The sequence below is a fragment of the Tachypleus tridentatus genome, chromosome 1 (genome assembly GCF_004210375.1).
Source record: "Tachypleus tridentatus isolate NWPU-2018 chromosome 1, ASM421037v1, whole genome shotgun sequence".
Classification (NCBI taxonomy): domain Eukaryota; kingdom Metazoa; phylum Arthropoda; class Merostomata; order Xiphosura; family Limulidae; genus Tachypleus; species Tachypleus tridentatus.
Genome location: NC_134825.1, coordinates 76,920,821 through 76,938,595, shown reverse-complemented (window position 1 = coordinate 76,938,595; position 17,775 = coordinate 76,920,821). Strand labels below are relative to the sequence as shown.

At 33.1% G+C, this 17,775-nt stretch overlaps 1 protein-coding gene and 1 long non-coding RNA gene across 7 annotated transcripts in view; one reads left to right on the top strand and one right to left on the bottom strand.

Moving 5' to 3' along the window:
* The first annotated feature begins 264 nt into the window (after nucleotides 1-264).
* Nucleotides 265-12,631, top strand: LOC143252883 (uncharacterized). 2 transcript variants are annotated; one of them, XR_013029226.1, is made up of 3 exons: nucleotides 265-402; nucleotides 10,336-10,368; nucleotides 12,209-12,631. It is a non-coding gene; the product is annotated as an uncharacterized LOC143252883 (long non-coding RNA). The 2 variants fall into 2 exon arrangements; XR_013029227.1 differs by having other exon boundaries at nucleotides 10,336-10,658.
* LOC143252866 (uncharacterized) overlaps nucleotides 11,905-17,775 on the bottom strand; it is a 28,994-nt gene continuing 23,123 nt past the window's right edge. For 2 of the 5 annotated variants that reach the window (XM_076505665.1, XM_076505682.1), the window contains exon 6: nucleotides 13,357-14,094. In XM_076505665.1, the coding sequence (XP_076361780.1) occupies nucleotides 14,046-14,094 (49 nt within the window). In that variant the 3' untranslated portion in view covers nucleotides 13,357-14,045. Of the gene's footprint in view, nucleotides 12,970-13,356; nucleotides 14,095-15,545; nucleotides 15,622-17,775 lie in introns of those variants that run through there. The other 3 variants (XR_013029224.1, XR_013029221.1, XR_013029223.1) reach the window with 3 other exon arrangements.

Here is a 17,775-nt window from a genome sequence, read left to right as displayed (position 1 = left end):
TAACTATTGATTTATAATATGGTTTATTTTATCAGAGAACTATCGCACATACTGTACGTCAGGTCCTCAAGTTGCACGAGATGACAAATTAAATTCAACAGGTGTTGTGACTACTATTTATAGAGTTCGAAGTTCTCTCATTGTATTTATGTTTTCCATTTTAGGAAGCCTTCAACAAATGTTTCTGTCAGAGAACACCTGACCCTTACCGGGTACACTAACATTTGCAACTGTGTCTTCCTCATGCCGGTCTGGCACATGACGCACATGTTTACTAATATGCATGTCAGTTGTTGATTGGCTGATCTTGGAGATCATAAAGAAACAACGAGCCGTAAGACGGGTATAGTTTAGGCACTCAGTGTGTTGACACAACAGGGAGAGGAGGACCCGTTGCTTTAGGTATGGTAATTAGATTTTTTTTCTTGGATGATTTTTAATCAGTTGGGTGATTGTTATTCATCTTATGGAATCATATGTGATAACAGGTATTTTTATTCCGATATTTTGTTTTAATTCGAATAAATGTTGAAGTAGGCCAATGTAATTGTTTTAAAGAGGTGGACTGGATTCTAAAATTATACAAGAAAAAAAACACTATAATGGTCAGTAATGTGTGACAAAAATAACAAAAATCCATACTTTAAGAAGTATATGTAACTCTGTTAAAACACGAGTTGTACACAGTTCACAGAATCATTAATACTGAAAATACAGTCGAGTCCTTAACTAGGTAGGACATAGCGATTTCAACATAAGTATTGTCAAGTACCTCCTTTAAATAATTATTGGTAGAAGTAATACGAGTATTTTAGTTTAGGTGCTAACGTGAAAGTTTTAGTCAGATAATGTTTCTTCTGATAACAAAGCATTAATCTAATTTACGTCCTTTGTCAAGTAGGCCCTCTGGGATTTTTCCAGGTGTTTTTAATGTGTGCGTACATGTGTGTGTAGATATGTTTATTTCATCAAACGTAGCATGAGTAGCTCGTTAAATTAACATAAAAATCACGTCTAAGACTGCTTGAAGTTATATATAACTACAACGTTGAAGGTAAGTACAATTATGTGATACTGGGTGTGCTATCTATTATGATATACAACAATAATTTCTTTGGTCACTGATGATGTGAAGCATGACCTTCGAAACAAGTACTGAAAACACATTTGTAATCTGTGTAATATTAGACGTTCAGTAAGTGCTCTTTTTGGATTTTTTGCAACTGTATTACTTAGTGACCAAGGCCCGGCATGGCCAAGCGTGTTAAGGCGTTCGACTCGTAATCCGAGGGTCGCGGGTTCGAATCCCGCTCGCACCAAACATTTTCGCCCTTTCAACCGTGGGAGCATTATAATGTTACAGTCAATCCCATTATTCGTTGGTAAAAGAGTAGCCCAAGAGTTGGCGGTGGGTGGTGATGACTAGCTGTCTTCCTTCTAGTCTTACAGTGCTAAATTAGGGACGGCTAGCGCAGATAGCCCTCGAGTAGCTTTGCGCGAAATTCAAAACAAACTAGTGACCAACAAGAAAAACTAATATAAGAATGTTGATTTACTCGTTTAATTTCACTTTTCGCCCAAAGCTACACGAGGGTTATCAGTGCTAGCCGTCTCTAATTAAGACTAGAGGAGAGCAGCTAGTCATCACCACCCACCGCAAACTCTTGGGCTACTCTTTTTACCAAGGATTGAAGTGGGATTGATGGTAACTTTATAACGCCCCTCACGGCTGAAAGTGCGAGCATGTTTAGTGTGACGGGGATTTGAACCCGCGACCCTCGAATTACAATCGAGTGCCGTAACCATCTGACCACGCCGTGAAATGTTTCACCTCGCTATGGAATGTTACGATTCTACGAACAATAATTAAGCTGTTCAAGATATAGATCTTGCCGCGAAGGTTGCCCTCTTAATTGTCGAAATATTATATATATATGTATACGCCACATATAGTTCATTGGGAAAATTTAAAAAAAATGAAAAAATGAAATAAACAAGTTTTCGTGGTTTATTAACCCTTTCTTTGAGTTCGTCGTGTGTTGTATATATGTATAACCTAAACTACAAATCAGTTGCGTAGGGTTAGATGGGACACTTGTTCCAGTGGTACACGTAAACTCTTAACTTTAAAATTTTATACTGCGTTTATAAATAGCATTTATAAGAATTTTATGCCTGTCTTCGTCCATCCCAACTTACGACTTCTGACACCAAGCGAAAACATTTTTTTTACGGTGATTTATGGGAAGCCAGAAACAAGTCTAAAATGCTACTTGTCTCTGATTTTCACATTGCAACTGACAAATTAAGAGAGAAATGGGCCAAAACAACAACAAACAAACAAACAAACATCTAAAGTTAACGTAATTTTTATCACATATTTTATGTTTATTATTAATAGTAACCAAAGGCCTACAATAACTTTCTCCAACAAAACTTTATTTGTGAATTTTTCTTTTATTCACCAAAGTTGCGAGTTCATTGAAAATAATAATTTTATTGAGACAAGCAGTTTTTTAAGAGTAATCGAAAGTTTGTTGAAGGTTAAGATACAAATGCGATTAAGTTTTGTTTTCTTTTTCACCATTAATGTGTCTTTTGTATGAATTTATAACGAAAGAGTAGACAGTGTTTTGTTCGGATTTAGGGATGATTCCAACGACGCCACGAACTGAACAACAACAAACAATATTTAACTCCCACTGACGGCCAACTCTAAATGCTGTTTCTAAATTTTAAGTATTGGAAACTGCAATCATGAGGATTAAAAAGAAAGCTAACTTATCGTATGTGAAAAGTATTCGTAGGTAGAAGTGGTTGGGTACAGGTAAGTCTTGCTTTAGGGATCTCTCCTCCTTGCTATTACATAAAAACAACATATTGTGGAGGTGCTTATGGTCTTGAAAGAATGTTTGGTGTCACGCGGTAAAATAATACTAAAATTATTTTCAATTATCAACATTATTAAAGCACTATTATATTTTACTGGTTCCTAATTGCACTATTATATATGTTACTGTATTATGTATTATCAGAAACATGACGATGATGATAATGCACTGTGTGTTTTATACGGGTGTATTCGCACGTTATTCTAACAAGGTGTACAACAAACGTCTTCTCGACTACGCCTTAGTTATCCTAACTACTGAATCGTTCTAAACTAGCAAGTGTTATTTTGTACAGCATCTACATACAGTTACTATGTACCAATGTTTTCACATTGCTATTTAACTACAATTATTGTTCTTATTTTGATCAATAAGAATTTTATTACATTTTAATTATCTGACTTTTTTTTTTTTTAGCGTAAAGACACACAACTGGCTATTTGTTCTCTGTCCTTCGCGGAGAATTGAACTCTCGATTTTAGCGCTGTAATTCCAAAAAATTATCGCTGACTCACCAGGGGGCATATTACTCGGAAAAAATATCAATCATATAAGAAGTGTGAGGCTCGAGTTCCTTTAAAATTAAAACTACAGACCAAGCTTTTGACTTAGTTACTGACTGATAACTTGAATTACCTTAGTATATTTCGCAAACAATAATTCATAATACCTTTTTGTTTCATACTTTCTTTAACCGCATTTTTACTTTGCTTTATCCAGCATTGTTTGGTTTAACCAACTAAATTAACCTTTAAACGTAACACGTAATCTGCGTGCTTCAGATATCGTTATTAGTGGGCATTTACTAAACCCGTATTGTTGCACACTTATAATGTGGATGTAAAGTAGTACATTGGCTGAAACTTGAAAGCTAACCTGTAGAGGAAAACGTTTCCCTCTGGGTAGCATGTATGTACAGGTCACCATAGCAACTCCTAACAAAGTCCACTTGGGCAGAAGCCCTTATCAATACACAAGCACCTGTTAAACAAGTGTTAACTTTTCTTTGTCTCTCTCTCTCTATGTGTGTATGTGTTCATAAGGAGCAATAGGAAAATTTTGAACTACCCATCCTGTCTACTAATATATATTTAGGAAATATGTTCAGATTAGTTTAACTATCATTTTCTGACAGTTTAAATAATCAGAAACTTAAGATGTCGCTTATTTTAAAATGTATCGTTGTTGCTTTGTAATTGGCGTAAACTTTGTTGTTATTAGTATTAAAATCATAACTGTCTATATGACTATCTAAGTGTAAATAAGCAATTCACCGATGTGTTTGTTTGAAATTAAGCACAAAGTTGCACAATGGGCTATCTGTGCTCTGCCCATCACCGGTATCGAAACCAATTTTTTTAGCGGTGTGAGTCCGTAGTCATACTGCTGTGCCACTGGAGTGGTGTGGTTTGTTTTGAATTTCGCGCAAAGCTACATGAGAGCTATCTTCGCTAGCTGTCCCTAATTTAGCAATGTAAGACTAGATGGAACGTAGCCGTCGCCACCCACTGCCAACTCTTGGGCTACCCTTTTACCAACGAATAGTGAGATTGACCACAACATTATAACGCCCCCACAACTCAAAGGGCGAGTGTGTTTGGTGTGACGGGGATTCGAACCCGCAACTCTCAGATTACGAGTCGAATACCTTAACCACCTGGCCATGCCAGGTCTACGTTTGTTAAGTGGCAGTAATTTGTTTTGGAACGCTTGAGATATTAAAATATATTTAGAGGTTTATTTTAAAATATCGCAACATTTTAACTGGTCCACTTTTGAAACAATTACAAATTCAGTCAAAGTAAATATTTTGTTACATATGTTTTATATTTGTCATTTTCATAACATAGCATTCAGACAACACATCAACCCTTGAAAACGGTAGAAATTTAAGCTCACTCTAATTTTAATAAATCTTCGTTTCCAGTTTTTACCTTCACTGCTGGTCTTCACTAATACGGATGAAACTTAATTATATAATTCAATCACCCTGTTAGAAAGATCAAAATACCTAAACTGAAATTTGTCCTGTCTTTTCCAAATCTTAAATTTGTCTTCTTTTTTCCTGTTATCTTTGGTTTTTCTCTTGACGGGCCCGGCGTGGCCAAGCGTGTTAAGGGATTCGACTCGTAATCCGAGGGTCGCTGGTTTGAATCCCCGTCACATCAAACAAGCTCGCCTTCTCAGCCGCGGGGACGTTATAATGTTACGGTCAATCCCACTATTCGTTGGTGGTAAAAGAGTAGCTCAAGAGTTGGCGATGGGTGGTGATGACTAGCTGCCTTTCCTGTAGTCTTATACTGCTAAATTAGGAACAGCTAGCACAGATAGCCCGCGAGTAGCTTTGCGCGAAATTCTAAACACAAAATAAACAAACATATTCTCTTGACACCCAAGAAGCTTTTGTAAATTTTATTAAGATTGTCACTTATCTGTCTTTTTTTCAATACAAAATAAGTTAAGATCTTAACATTTCCCTGTGCAGTGAGTCTTGCATCCCTGGAATCATTTATGTAGCACTCCTGTGGACAATTTTCACTGAGTCAATATCCTTTCTTTGACAGGGAAACCAAAACTGTGCATAGTATTCGAAGTGGAATATAACTAATTATTTGTACAGGGAAATAATTTCTTCTTCTGACTTGTAATCAATAAATACATCCTCAAATTCTATAGAAGTTGAGTACGTGCTATCAAAACAATTTTGAAGCCTCGTAGCGTCACTGCAGTCCACTTCATCACGTCCAGCTTCTTGATGAATGTAACGATTGAAAGGGAGGTATGACTAGAAGTCTTATGTTGGTAAGCTCATTCCAGGTTGTCTTGTTCCTATGTAGAGATTCTTCTTGATTATGTTGCGTGCTCTTGCGTAGGTATGCGGACGGCTTTTGCTACTGAAATTTGTGTTAGTGGATTCTCACCTGTTACAAGATACTACGTTTCGCTTACTGCGGCAGGAATACGACTTATTGCAGGTCTCTTTCTTTATGGGCTTGGGGCGTAAAGTTGGCACATATTCCTTTGTTCCAATGTCATTAAACACAAGTTATATTCTTGTCTTGGAAATTCTAAGTGTTCAGATCATAAAAAAATATTCAGATTGAGTATAGGAATATTTTGCTTCGGAAAGGACTGTTACATGTCTTCAAAAGCGATCATTTTTCGGGTGGTATCGTACTACCTTCGTAACGTCAAAGAGACTGATTTTAAAGACCGATTTTTTTACAAGAATAATTAGTTTGTTTGTTAAGTACAAAGCTACACAAGAGGCTATTTGTTCTCTGCTTTCTACGAGTATCGAAACTTGATTTTAGTGTTGTAAGCCTACAGACTTTTCGCTGAGCCACTAGGTGGCTGAAAGAATACGTCTAAATGTTTAGGATATCGAAAAGTTTCCAACATATCGAATACAACACTGAAATTAAAATCTACAGCTGCTAAAGCGCACCTGGAAAGTAAGCAAGTAACCACATCTGTTTCAAACTGCGAAGGCGAAATTCTAAAACCTTCAAGTGGCCTAGCGCGTTAAGGCGTGCGCTTCGTAATCTGAGGGTCGCGGGTTCGCGCCCGAGTCGTGTCAAACATGCTCGCCCTCCCAGCCGTGGGGGCGTTATAATTTGACGGTCAATCCCACTATTCGTTGGTAAAAGAGTAGCCCAAGAGTTGGCGGTGGGTGGTGATGACTAGCTGCCTTCCCTCTAGTCTTGCACTGCTAAATTAGGGACGGCTAGCACAGATAGCCCTCGAGTAGCTTTGTGCGAAATTCCAAAAACAACAACCTTCAAGTGATACTGTTGGTTTGAAATATAGGCTCCCGAGTTCACGTGAGCATCACCCCACCCCCTCATTTTGATATAACTGTATATACTACTATTTCTCATGATTATTGTGGCACTTCTTGCGATTTCAAGGCTTTTGTTTGCTTGTCCTAAATGTGTATGCACAGAATTTCTACACATTTTGAATCTGGTTTTGAAATGTGAAAGTTTTATTAATATCATTCTTAATGTAAAGATGTTTTGAATGTTGCTGACTCATACGAGCCACCTCCCTACCATAATACCCAAATCATATTCCTCTGTCTCACTCTAGAGCAGTTCCAAGTTACATTAAACATAATTTAAAAACAGTATTATAGAACCTCCGTTTGAGTTTCAAAACTTCGATTTCACGAAAGATCTGTGGATGTTCAAGCAACAGATAACTGGAATTGCTTTGTTGCGAGAAATAAAAGTTTTATGTTTTACTGTGGTGATATTATTCTCATTTCGCCTTTTTTTCCCCTCAAAAAAGTAAGGTTAATTTATACCTTATCACGTTGCCATTATGTAACAAACTCATTACTTTTCGGGCACTGTAGGAAGTGACGTCAGTACTTAAATATGCCCGTAAACACCAGAACACAAAGAAATATAAAACTACTTCTACAGCATTTATGAAGTCGGGTCAACTTCATTTTTAGGTTTAGTATTTCATTATGATGAAAAGAGCGGAAATGATGCTTGTAGAGGTAGTTTTGTTGACTCCTGAACTTAAAGTAAACCTGCCAAAACATAAATACATTTATTGGCCGGTTCGTAAGTCAAATGCCATTGAAAGAATAATATATCTGATAGAATAAAACGTTGTTATACACATATATTGAACCTTTTAAGTTTGATTTATTTTAAATAAATATTGAAACCATTTCTTTTCTTTTTTTTATATTTTTGGTTTATGTTTAGTTACCCTGTAACTACTAGAAATCCAAATTACATCAATGTTATTTCATATTTATTTTTCACTATTCAGAACCTCCAAAAGTTGATGAAAAACAAATGAAAGTGGTTACTTATCTAATTTTATAATGTATTTATAAGTGTTTTTCTGCATTCCACTTGGATGTTTACACGTTTTGTCTGCTCTTTGTCTTTTCTGTTATGACTTGATGTTATTTTGTTTGTTGTTACGCTCAAAACTACACAACGTACTATCTATACTCTGCCTAACGCGGATATCAAAATTCTACTTTTGCATTATAGAACCTCATATTTGTCACAGCCATCATGAGAGGCGGAGGACTCAGGACAAACGTTTATTTTATAATAGTTACACTCAGCTGGCATGTTCTTTGTGTACGAATGGACCCTCCTGTCTTATGGACGAATAAATTAAATATATTCAACTTTCTAAATAGTTAATTTTCAATTTTTTTGCCTTTTTAATAAACTAAACCTTACCTAGTTAGTCAGACAACGCTTAACTGAGTAAAGTTAAAAAACAAAAATACCGAATTTTTGCACATATTATGTTTACAAGTTATGTCGTACTATTTATTAATCAAGACAACTCATTGCATATACGAACATCTGTCATTATTATTTGGGTTAAACAAATATTAAAAATGGAATTATTAATATTTCACGTAAACACTTGTGTAATCAAACATTTCTTCATCTTATTTATTTATTTCACTCGAGGCTTAACACAAGGGCTTCTCCGAATTGTGAAATGTAGGAAATTGTTGATTAAAAACGTCAGCGTTATTCTCTTTGCTTCGTTCTTCTTTAGGCATACACAGTATATGAACAACATTGCTGTGGGCGATGATGTATAAGCAGCTAAAATATTTATACCCTTAAGGTACAGCTAGGGGAAAAAATTGGGAATTTTGTAGTTTCATAAAATTTAAGCCTTAACATGTTTACTTGAAACTGAATGACTGGCAATTTTAGTTATGGTGTTGTCGATTTTCATTTTCGCTGAATTCATTGTGATTTTGCTTGCTTTTTTTTTTTTTAAAAAAGTTTTTAGATGATAAAGCAAGTTCCAGGTTACCCTCAGCTATGAGCACAACATCTGTATTTGCTTGTACAGGTTTTTAACTTATTCAAGCAGTACAATAAGATAAAGCCTAGGCAGTTATTTGTTTAAGGAGTTTCTCAACGTGACGTTGTACTCTCTCTCTTCTTTTTTGTTATTAAAACATTTCGTGATGAGGACTGTTTTGCTGTTCCCAAAATGTGTAAGCATAAAACCACTAATACTCCTTACTTATTTATTCAATACATTCCACACTAACAGTAGTAGTTAAATCTGACACGGATTGCAGTTTGTATTCGATACTGGTCCTGATACAAGTTGCACACGAAACCAGCGCCTGGTTATAGTACGTTATGATGAGGCTTGATGCTGGAAATAATTTTCTGAATTTCTGGTATGAATTATTTTCCTAAGAGTTGGTCGCAAAACGAACTTTTATGGAAATTCTGTACGCATCCCGAGTGGCTTTAACAAAATATATAAATTCTTAAAATGCATAATTTACATTTGTTATAGCATTCGGTCATTATATTAGGTTGAGGAATAATTCGTGAGCGTTTTTAAATAACTTCATTCAAGCATTACATGCAAGACTATACAATACTTCAATGCATGAACACATTAGACCCAAAACATTTATTATGATACTTTATTTCATGTAATACCTAGGTATATAATATGCATTGTTTTAAACGAAATTGTAAGAAATTAAATGCGAAAAGCAGATGGTGTCGAAAATGCTCGATTTTGTCCACTTGACATTCCATTTAATGAGCTGAAAATGAAAGCAAAAATTAAAGACATATGAAAATCAAACACACCATCTATTAGAGCAAAAAATTATCTACCAAATGACATGAAATATTTTGCGAAAGCGTTTCATTTATGAATATATTTTTTAACTTGAAAAAACGCTCACGAATTATTCCTCAACCTAATATTATAGTTTTTAAATTCTTTGACATGGAGTTTATTTTGAAACGTTAGTTATAAATTATGTACAAATAATAGATTATTTTTATAATCATAACTTAATTAGATTAAGTGCATTATATCTTTTTTATGTACTTCACCTTGTTTTCAAATTAAAAAAAATAAAACAATCGTGATCTATTGCTTCTTATTGAACGAAATGTAAACAACATGGTTACCTTATCAAAACGGTTACACGTCATAAGCCACACCGATACAAGTTTTGTGTAAACGGCGTTGTAGATAAGATGTTAGAAATCGGAACCGCTTCCTTCCCGAAATAGAATGATTTCCAATGTTGCATTTTGGCATTTGCAATGTAAAAGAAACATTTGTTATCTCAGAATTTCTGTGACAGATATGACATTTTTTATTGTATTTGAACATTGGAAACAAAGAATTACTAGCGGCACAGAAAGTTTCGGTTGTTTAGAATTTCGACACAATTAGATATAACATGTTACATTGATTCACAATAAGACGTGATGCTGCTTTCATATTTTTCAACATACTCAAAGGACCACCGACTATATTAAACGAAAAGAACAGGATTTATATATCTAAAGTGAAGAAGGTTTGATCATTTACAATGTGTCCAATTATTTACTACTAAATAATCTTTATGCACGACTTATTGGCATTTATTATTGATTTTTCTTTTTTCTCTTAGAAGGGAAGGTAGCTGAAGAGAAGAGAACTTGATGTAAGTTTATTCAATGTTTGGAAATATTGTAGTTATAATCTTGCACCTGCATGACTTCTGACACCTTGCACAAACCTTACCCCGGAATGTATAATGGTGACGGTCCAATCTCATGAGGTAACTCTGGATAAGCTAACTTCGGGGTACCTGGTGAGATGTGATAGGCACCAAGTTACTCGCCTATCTAACTGCACGACTATCCGTTTAAGAAGATCATTCGCCGTAACTTTAATGGTGGTGGAAAACAATTTTTTTTTGTTCTTCCCTAAGGAGGAACTGTTGAAATATAGGTAAATTAAGATTTTATATTTCAGTTTTGTATTTAGATATCTCTAAACTTTTAAATTGTTTGTCGATATAGCTTCATAGGTCAGCAGATACTGTTAAATTTCGGAGTAATTCTTGGATTTATTATATCAAATATTCTTGTCTACTATGCACTGTTCACTGTATTTTATTCTTCCAACAAGTCATTTATTGCATAAATTGAAATTTAGGCACTTTCAACTTAAACCGCTATAAAATTGCACTACTAAATTCAGTATTAAATAATTTTGGGGTGTCCTGCTAATATTTCTCAGCTAATACATGTTAAGGTAAAAGCAGTGTGATATTTTTTTAAATTTTAAACTGCCCTTAAAATATACACAGCTGATATTGTGAAACAATGTCACATTATGATTACTGTAATATGTTTAAGGTTAACCAATTATCGTAATTAAAATATACATACAAGTAGCGAACCAAAAATATCGGTGGCGATGAGAATAAAATAATGGTATCCTGACTTTTGTATCACTGTCGTTATGAGCACTGCAGACGTATTAGTTGTGTAATATTTTAATGAAGTGTGCATATTCACCATAAAAAAACAACAAAAAAAACATTAGCCATTGTCATGGTAATGTAGCAACTTGTGAATAAACGAGCAAACATGATTTTGGTAAACATTATTCACATCATCATCTCGTAGCAAAGTGAATTATAGAATAAGAACGTAAAATTTACCTGTTTCTATACGAATGTTTTAACCTTCCTTTCTTGGTAACCGTAAAGATTTTCAGTTGTTTTGGATAAAATAAAATAATTGTGCTTATAAATTTAACATTTCAAAGTTAATGAATGAGGTTAGTGAAATCAGTGTTTGTACATTTGAGTATTTGAGAGTTGTCAGTTATGTTTCTAGTATACATTGGTTAGTAAATGATTTAAAGTTAAGTTTAATGTTTACAATGAATTATTGTTAGTGAACTTACTGGAAAAATGAGAAAGGAAATCAATGTTAAAACTTATTCGAATTTTTCTTTTACTATTGGTTTGTAGCTCACTCGAAAAGGGTGATGGGATAGCATTCAGTGAATGAGTATTACATCAGGTACTGGTGTTACGTTATAACCAGTACATGTGTGATATTCGTCTACTGTACGCTACATGCTTCGGTTGGAATCTTGTACGTTTCCTTCACCTTTCAACTTTTGGATATGTGGCGCCATCTTATGATACGCTACATAACAGTAACTTAACCTTACACGAAAATTTGTAATAAGATTGAATATTATATTTATTTTCATTCAATATAATATCAATTATTTATTTTTAACATATGTTCATAGTTTTATATTCTAAATTCTAATTGTGCCTCTACCTGACGTAATGTTTGTTTCTAAATATCTTTATTTAACCTTAGAGTTCTAGTCCGTAAAGTAGCCGCTGTTTCACTGAGGAACTTCTAAAATTCAACATTAATCAGTACTGAAACTACCAAAACGCCAAAGTTGGTACAATGCTGACTGGAACGATATGTTAGAATTTCCAAAATGGTTTGTTTGTTTTGTTTTAGAATTTCACGTAAAGCTACATGAAGGCTATTTGCGCTAGCTGTCAATAGTCCCTAATTTAGCAGTGTAAGATTAGAAGGAAGGCAGCTATTCATCACTACCCACCACCAACTCTTGGGCTACTCTTTTACCAACGAATAGTGAGATTGACCACAATATTATAACGCCCCCACAGCTGAAAGGGCGAGCTTGTTTGGTGTAACGGGGATTTGAACCTGCGACGCTTGGATTACGAGTCAAGCGCCTAAACCACCTGGCCATTGCAAGATGAACGTTAGACAAGAGATAAGTATTACGGCAATTAGAATTTGCACAACTTTAAAACAAACTTTTGAGCAAATGCTTATTTATTTTCATATTAAACCTGAGGAAGACTGTTTGCTCAAAACGTTGCTGGATAAAACAAATTTGTTTCTGATATTATTTTTAAATAAAAAGTTATTGTATCCATATTTAAGTAAACTATAAGTCACCTATCACACGTTACATGTCTCTCATAGAAACTACTACATTGCATTTTTAATTTCTAAGTTCCTTTGGGCCATTAATTATGTTGAGTCTACGTTGAAGCAATACCGGAAGTCAATGATCACAAAAGTTCACTTTAAGGGAAAGGTGTGCCAACGCCAAATGGCACTGTTGAATTTTGGAATTCGCCCTTTTTACGGCAGATTATTGTTGTGTCTACGTAGCAGGACTTCACTTGATTCTTCTGGGATTGACAAATGACAGTCTTGTGAAACCAACAAACTTTGATCAGTTACTGCATGAATAAAAACATTTGAAAGGTGTATAATTAAGTATTCAAAATTCTTTCTAGAACTTTAACTATTATTTTACATTATCCTTTATTCAAGTTCTAAATATGCTAAACTACGCCTAATATTAAATTGATATATCTTTTAGTTTGAGAGGAAAACTCGTATTTTGTGTATGCTTTTCTTTGTATGTGTTATTTTGTATTTCAATGTACAAAGTTTATAAAATCTAAACATAATGCTATGTAGCTAAAAGCAATTAAATGACCTGCCTAGAATACTCTCGTATGAGGCTAGATACACAGAAATCTCAACGAATCAGATGGCCGCGTGGAGCGTCTCAAAGAATGTAAGGCTAAATAACAAGTGATACCCAACATTCAAGTCAAATGGCGTGTTCAAAAATTACAGATCAATTTATTTATTCAGTAAGAAACATCAAATTTAACGAAAATTTCAAAACCGAGGTTTCAAGAACAAGCATTTAGACTCAACAGGGTGACAGTACCTTATGCATATGGTGACATTGTCAATACTGCCATATTCATAATTTCACTTTTGAATATTTTAACCAAGTTTTTAGAAAGCTTTCCGTGCATGCACATATTACTCCTTTAATTATATAGGTACTGTTTTTGGCCACTTTCTATGAATTTGTACATTGAATGTTATAAATGATTACAATCAATATCCCACTGATGAATGTGTAGATGAAACTTATTACAATTATACAGGTAAAAGTTATATGAGGCACCAATAATAAAAAAAAACACTAAAATAGCATTTGTAACAACTGGAATTGCATATCTGAGCTAAGAATGTACTTAGAAGCAATATAAAGAGCCTAGAAAAATAAAAGTGAATTATAACTTGTGTATAAACTGTTTGAAAAACAAACAAAACCTGATCACCTCTAAGAGTCAATAAGAACATACCACTGCCATTCACAACTTCATATTGAGGAGATAACAGCCAAGTTGAAAAGGCCAAGTTTTCTAGTTTTGGTGTGTAGTCTATAAAGTGAGTTGTTGTGCAGAAGAAACGTCTTATTGGTATAGCTAAACACTTCCATCTCTATCAGTTACATCAACATGGACAGGACTCCACCCGTAGTGATTAACATTGAAAACCTTGCAAATAAGATAACAGAAGTTAATATTCAATATTTTGGTCCATATAAATTAATGTTCACAATTACAAAGATTACACAGACAAACAGTAAGAACACACCCAAAAGTAACTTTTAATCATTCAAAGGAATAAAACATACAACAGTACCAACCAGGGAGAAGTTAGTATGTTATCAAATGAAAAATCCACTATAATCAAAATGGAAATGATAAAAAGAATAATTTGGAAAATTATAAAGATTTGATGTTGAAAACATTAAAAACATAAGGAGTATGTCTATTACTTAATTGTCTTAACTGATTATCATAAGCCCTTAAGCTTTAAGCATTCTTCTATTGAAATTTTAAGGTGGGAAGTCATAAGACAGCAAAAAAAAAAAAACATTATGGGCAACCAAGGGTCTTATATGCAAGATATTTTTCTGCTGTTCTGGAATGATATTAACCTTTGCTAAGTTTGTACAAATATGGTAACAACCATTTTAAACTTCTGTTAGAACTTAACTAGTTTAACTGGAAAAAACAACAGCAGCAGCTTGGGCACAGCAATATCATGTAGAATTATCAACTCTTAGAATATGATTAGCAAGGATATTTCTTGGATTATACTTGTAATGAAGGAACCACATCCTAAGTGTTTAAATAAGAATTTTTTATTGCTTCTCTAAAAGACAACTTTTGTGTTGCTCGTAATTGTTCAACCTCCTTGACTTGTAAATGAACAAGATACTTAACAAAGTTATGCTTTGCTACATTTAACATGTTTAAAAGACAGTGGGTATTCCTTGGCACAATTTTATACCTCATGTGAATTATCACATTTATGGTATCAGGATCAACTACAAGAGTGAGTAGTAATATGTCCAAAATAATACTTGTGTATACCTATCTCATAGGTATATAATATAATATAAGTAGATAAAATATTCCCTCAGGAGTGACTACAACATTCCATTCTACCCCTAGTCAGTGTTCAGATACCCAGGTTTACAAAGCTCTTCATCTAAGTACCTGTTTGGTTTTATCAACTGGGTAGCCAAAGCCAATTCACCTAATTGAGACATAGGAAGCAAGGTTTGGACTTACATCACTACTTTACTACCAGCCATTTTTCATACAAATTTCAGATACAGAAATTATTTGCTTTAAAGCACAAGCTAGATAAGTTGATTACATTTACTGAGGCTCACTTGATTAGTTTGAATTATCCATGGACTGAATATTTCTGTCATTAAGCAGGAGGAAAAGTCTTAAATTTTATCAGAGATGATTCTTGATACTTTATTAGAAAAGTACTGGAGTATCTTTTTGGAGAAAGTATCATAATCTGAATTATTATGAAGATTGCTCAATTCCATACCATCAACTAAAACACTTTCAAACTAGTTGGCAATGGAGCAGCATTCACTAACATTAACCTAATTCTAATTTGATCACCGAGTAATACTTACAAGAGGTTTGGTAGACAATATGATATTATATTCTGGCTCAGTGTTCACTTGTAAAACAGGTAGATACTAAAATAGCCTGAAATAATTAAAGTTAGCTTACTGGACTTCAGAGTAACTAACTATGAATTAGTAAAAAATACAAAATACATAAAGCAAAAATAAGTAATCAATTGTTATTCAAGAAATGAAAGAAAACATACAATTAATAACATTTCAAACTTCACCTCACTTGTTTTCCATGCTAACTGAAATCTGTACATTTATAAAACGCTGATAAGACATTTTAATGAGATATAGGCAATTATTGAAAATCAAATAGATATTTCGTTATATTCAAAGCCATCTCATGGTAGCATAGAAACCTTTTCAATATTCATTGCAAATAAAAAATATAGATGACAAACATTTATATTTTTAAAAAGTAATAAATATAACTTGTAATTTATAAAAACAAAAATATTCATTAAATATTTCCCGTTATCAAGTTTTAAAACCATTGTATACCATATCAATGGGATTATTTAGTGCTATTGTGTTAATTCATTGATCAATTATGTTTCACTTGTCATCAATTGCTAAGACTTTGAAATGTGTGGATATCAACAAACAAAATAAGGCTTTTGTAAACAGTGATTATTATAAAGTGTACGAGTCCATCCATGTTTTCAAAATTTTATTAGTGTTCTAATGATATTTAATTTTAGGTAACTTTTGAATATTTGTACAAATGTGTGTTATGTAAAATAGAGAAGCAAAAGCTTCCAACTTCAAAAAAATGATGACAAATCATTTGTTCAGTCAAGTGGAACTGAAATTTGTATGTTAGCTGTTATACCTAGAGTTAATAATTCCAAGCTTCTTTGATTTTAACCTTCATCTAATAATTACAATGGAACGCAAATATCAGTACACATTTATTCAAACTATTATCAACAATAAAATAGTCTTCTTTTGCAGACTAAAGTCGATATGCTACAAAACCTAATTTTTTTCATTAATATTTTAAACTGAAATAAATAACTTTTGTTAAAACCTTTACACACTTTTAATGCTGCTACTACAATGGCACTCATATTAATACAAATTACTTCAGTCAAACCTTCTGTAACCAGCAGTTGAAAATTGTGGTATCCACAGCATGTGTTAAAAGTCAGAATAAAAAGACAAACTTACTACTAAGTCAGCAAAGTACACAACAGAATTACGTTTTCAAACTGATTCTTCGAGCAAGGTTTATATCTTTTTTGGATTAAAAAAAAAGGAGAGAGAACTGGCACCATGTGTATTACTCTTATACCTGATTTTTTGGCACACCTTGTACAACATGCACATAAGCATTTAATGTATATGAGCAATTGTATAAATTATAAATAATTTAAAAACACCTAAACAATGAAACAATCTCTTGGAAATATACTTTTATTTTCAAATTTAAAAAGTTTGCATTTCTATAAGCAGTAATAAAATCAAATCCAGAAAGGGAAGAAAAATCTGTTCTATGAAAGTAAAAATAAAAACATCAGAAAAACCTTAAACATTTCTATACTAGAGATGTTTTATTTTGGTTGTTACTTTACTGAAATTGGTAAACGAAACTGATTAGTAGACAAGAAGTAAACCAATTCTGATTTAACCAAGTTGAAAATTCAACATACAATTTATACTGTTTTTCTCTATTATTAATTAATTGTTAATATCAAAGACCAAATAATATTTACTTACAAGCCTTGTTATATTTGTCATCTGAAGTTTTGTCCTTTTCATTTTTATTATAGAATTAGTAGTTTTTAAAATGTATTAATATTGTATTTCTTATACAAAAGCTTTCTGAAATGTACAGTTACAAATGACAGGAAAAAAAATATAGATCTGCTAATTGTATTTAAGAACTGATTATTCATTAAACACACAAATAGGTGAATGAAGTTTAAAGCATACTATAGCCAAAATTTTTATATTCCAAACACGCAAAAATATTTTCCAAATAAGTCAAACAATTATTACTGTTTTTCAATTTATTTGCTATGATTAGGTTTGTTCAATTTCCAAGCTTTTAATATTTGTCATATCTCCTCCTCAGAAAGTGATACAGCTTCTGATAACAACTGAAATTAAAATGTATTTGACAGTCACTGACTGTCTAAACTTTTTCAACAGGCAGGTGGATGGACAAAGAAAAAATGTTTAACACATAATATTAATAAATTTCTCTTTTATATCACATAAACAC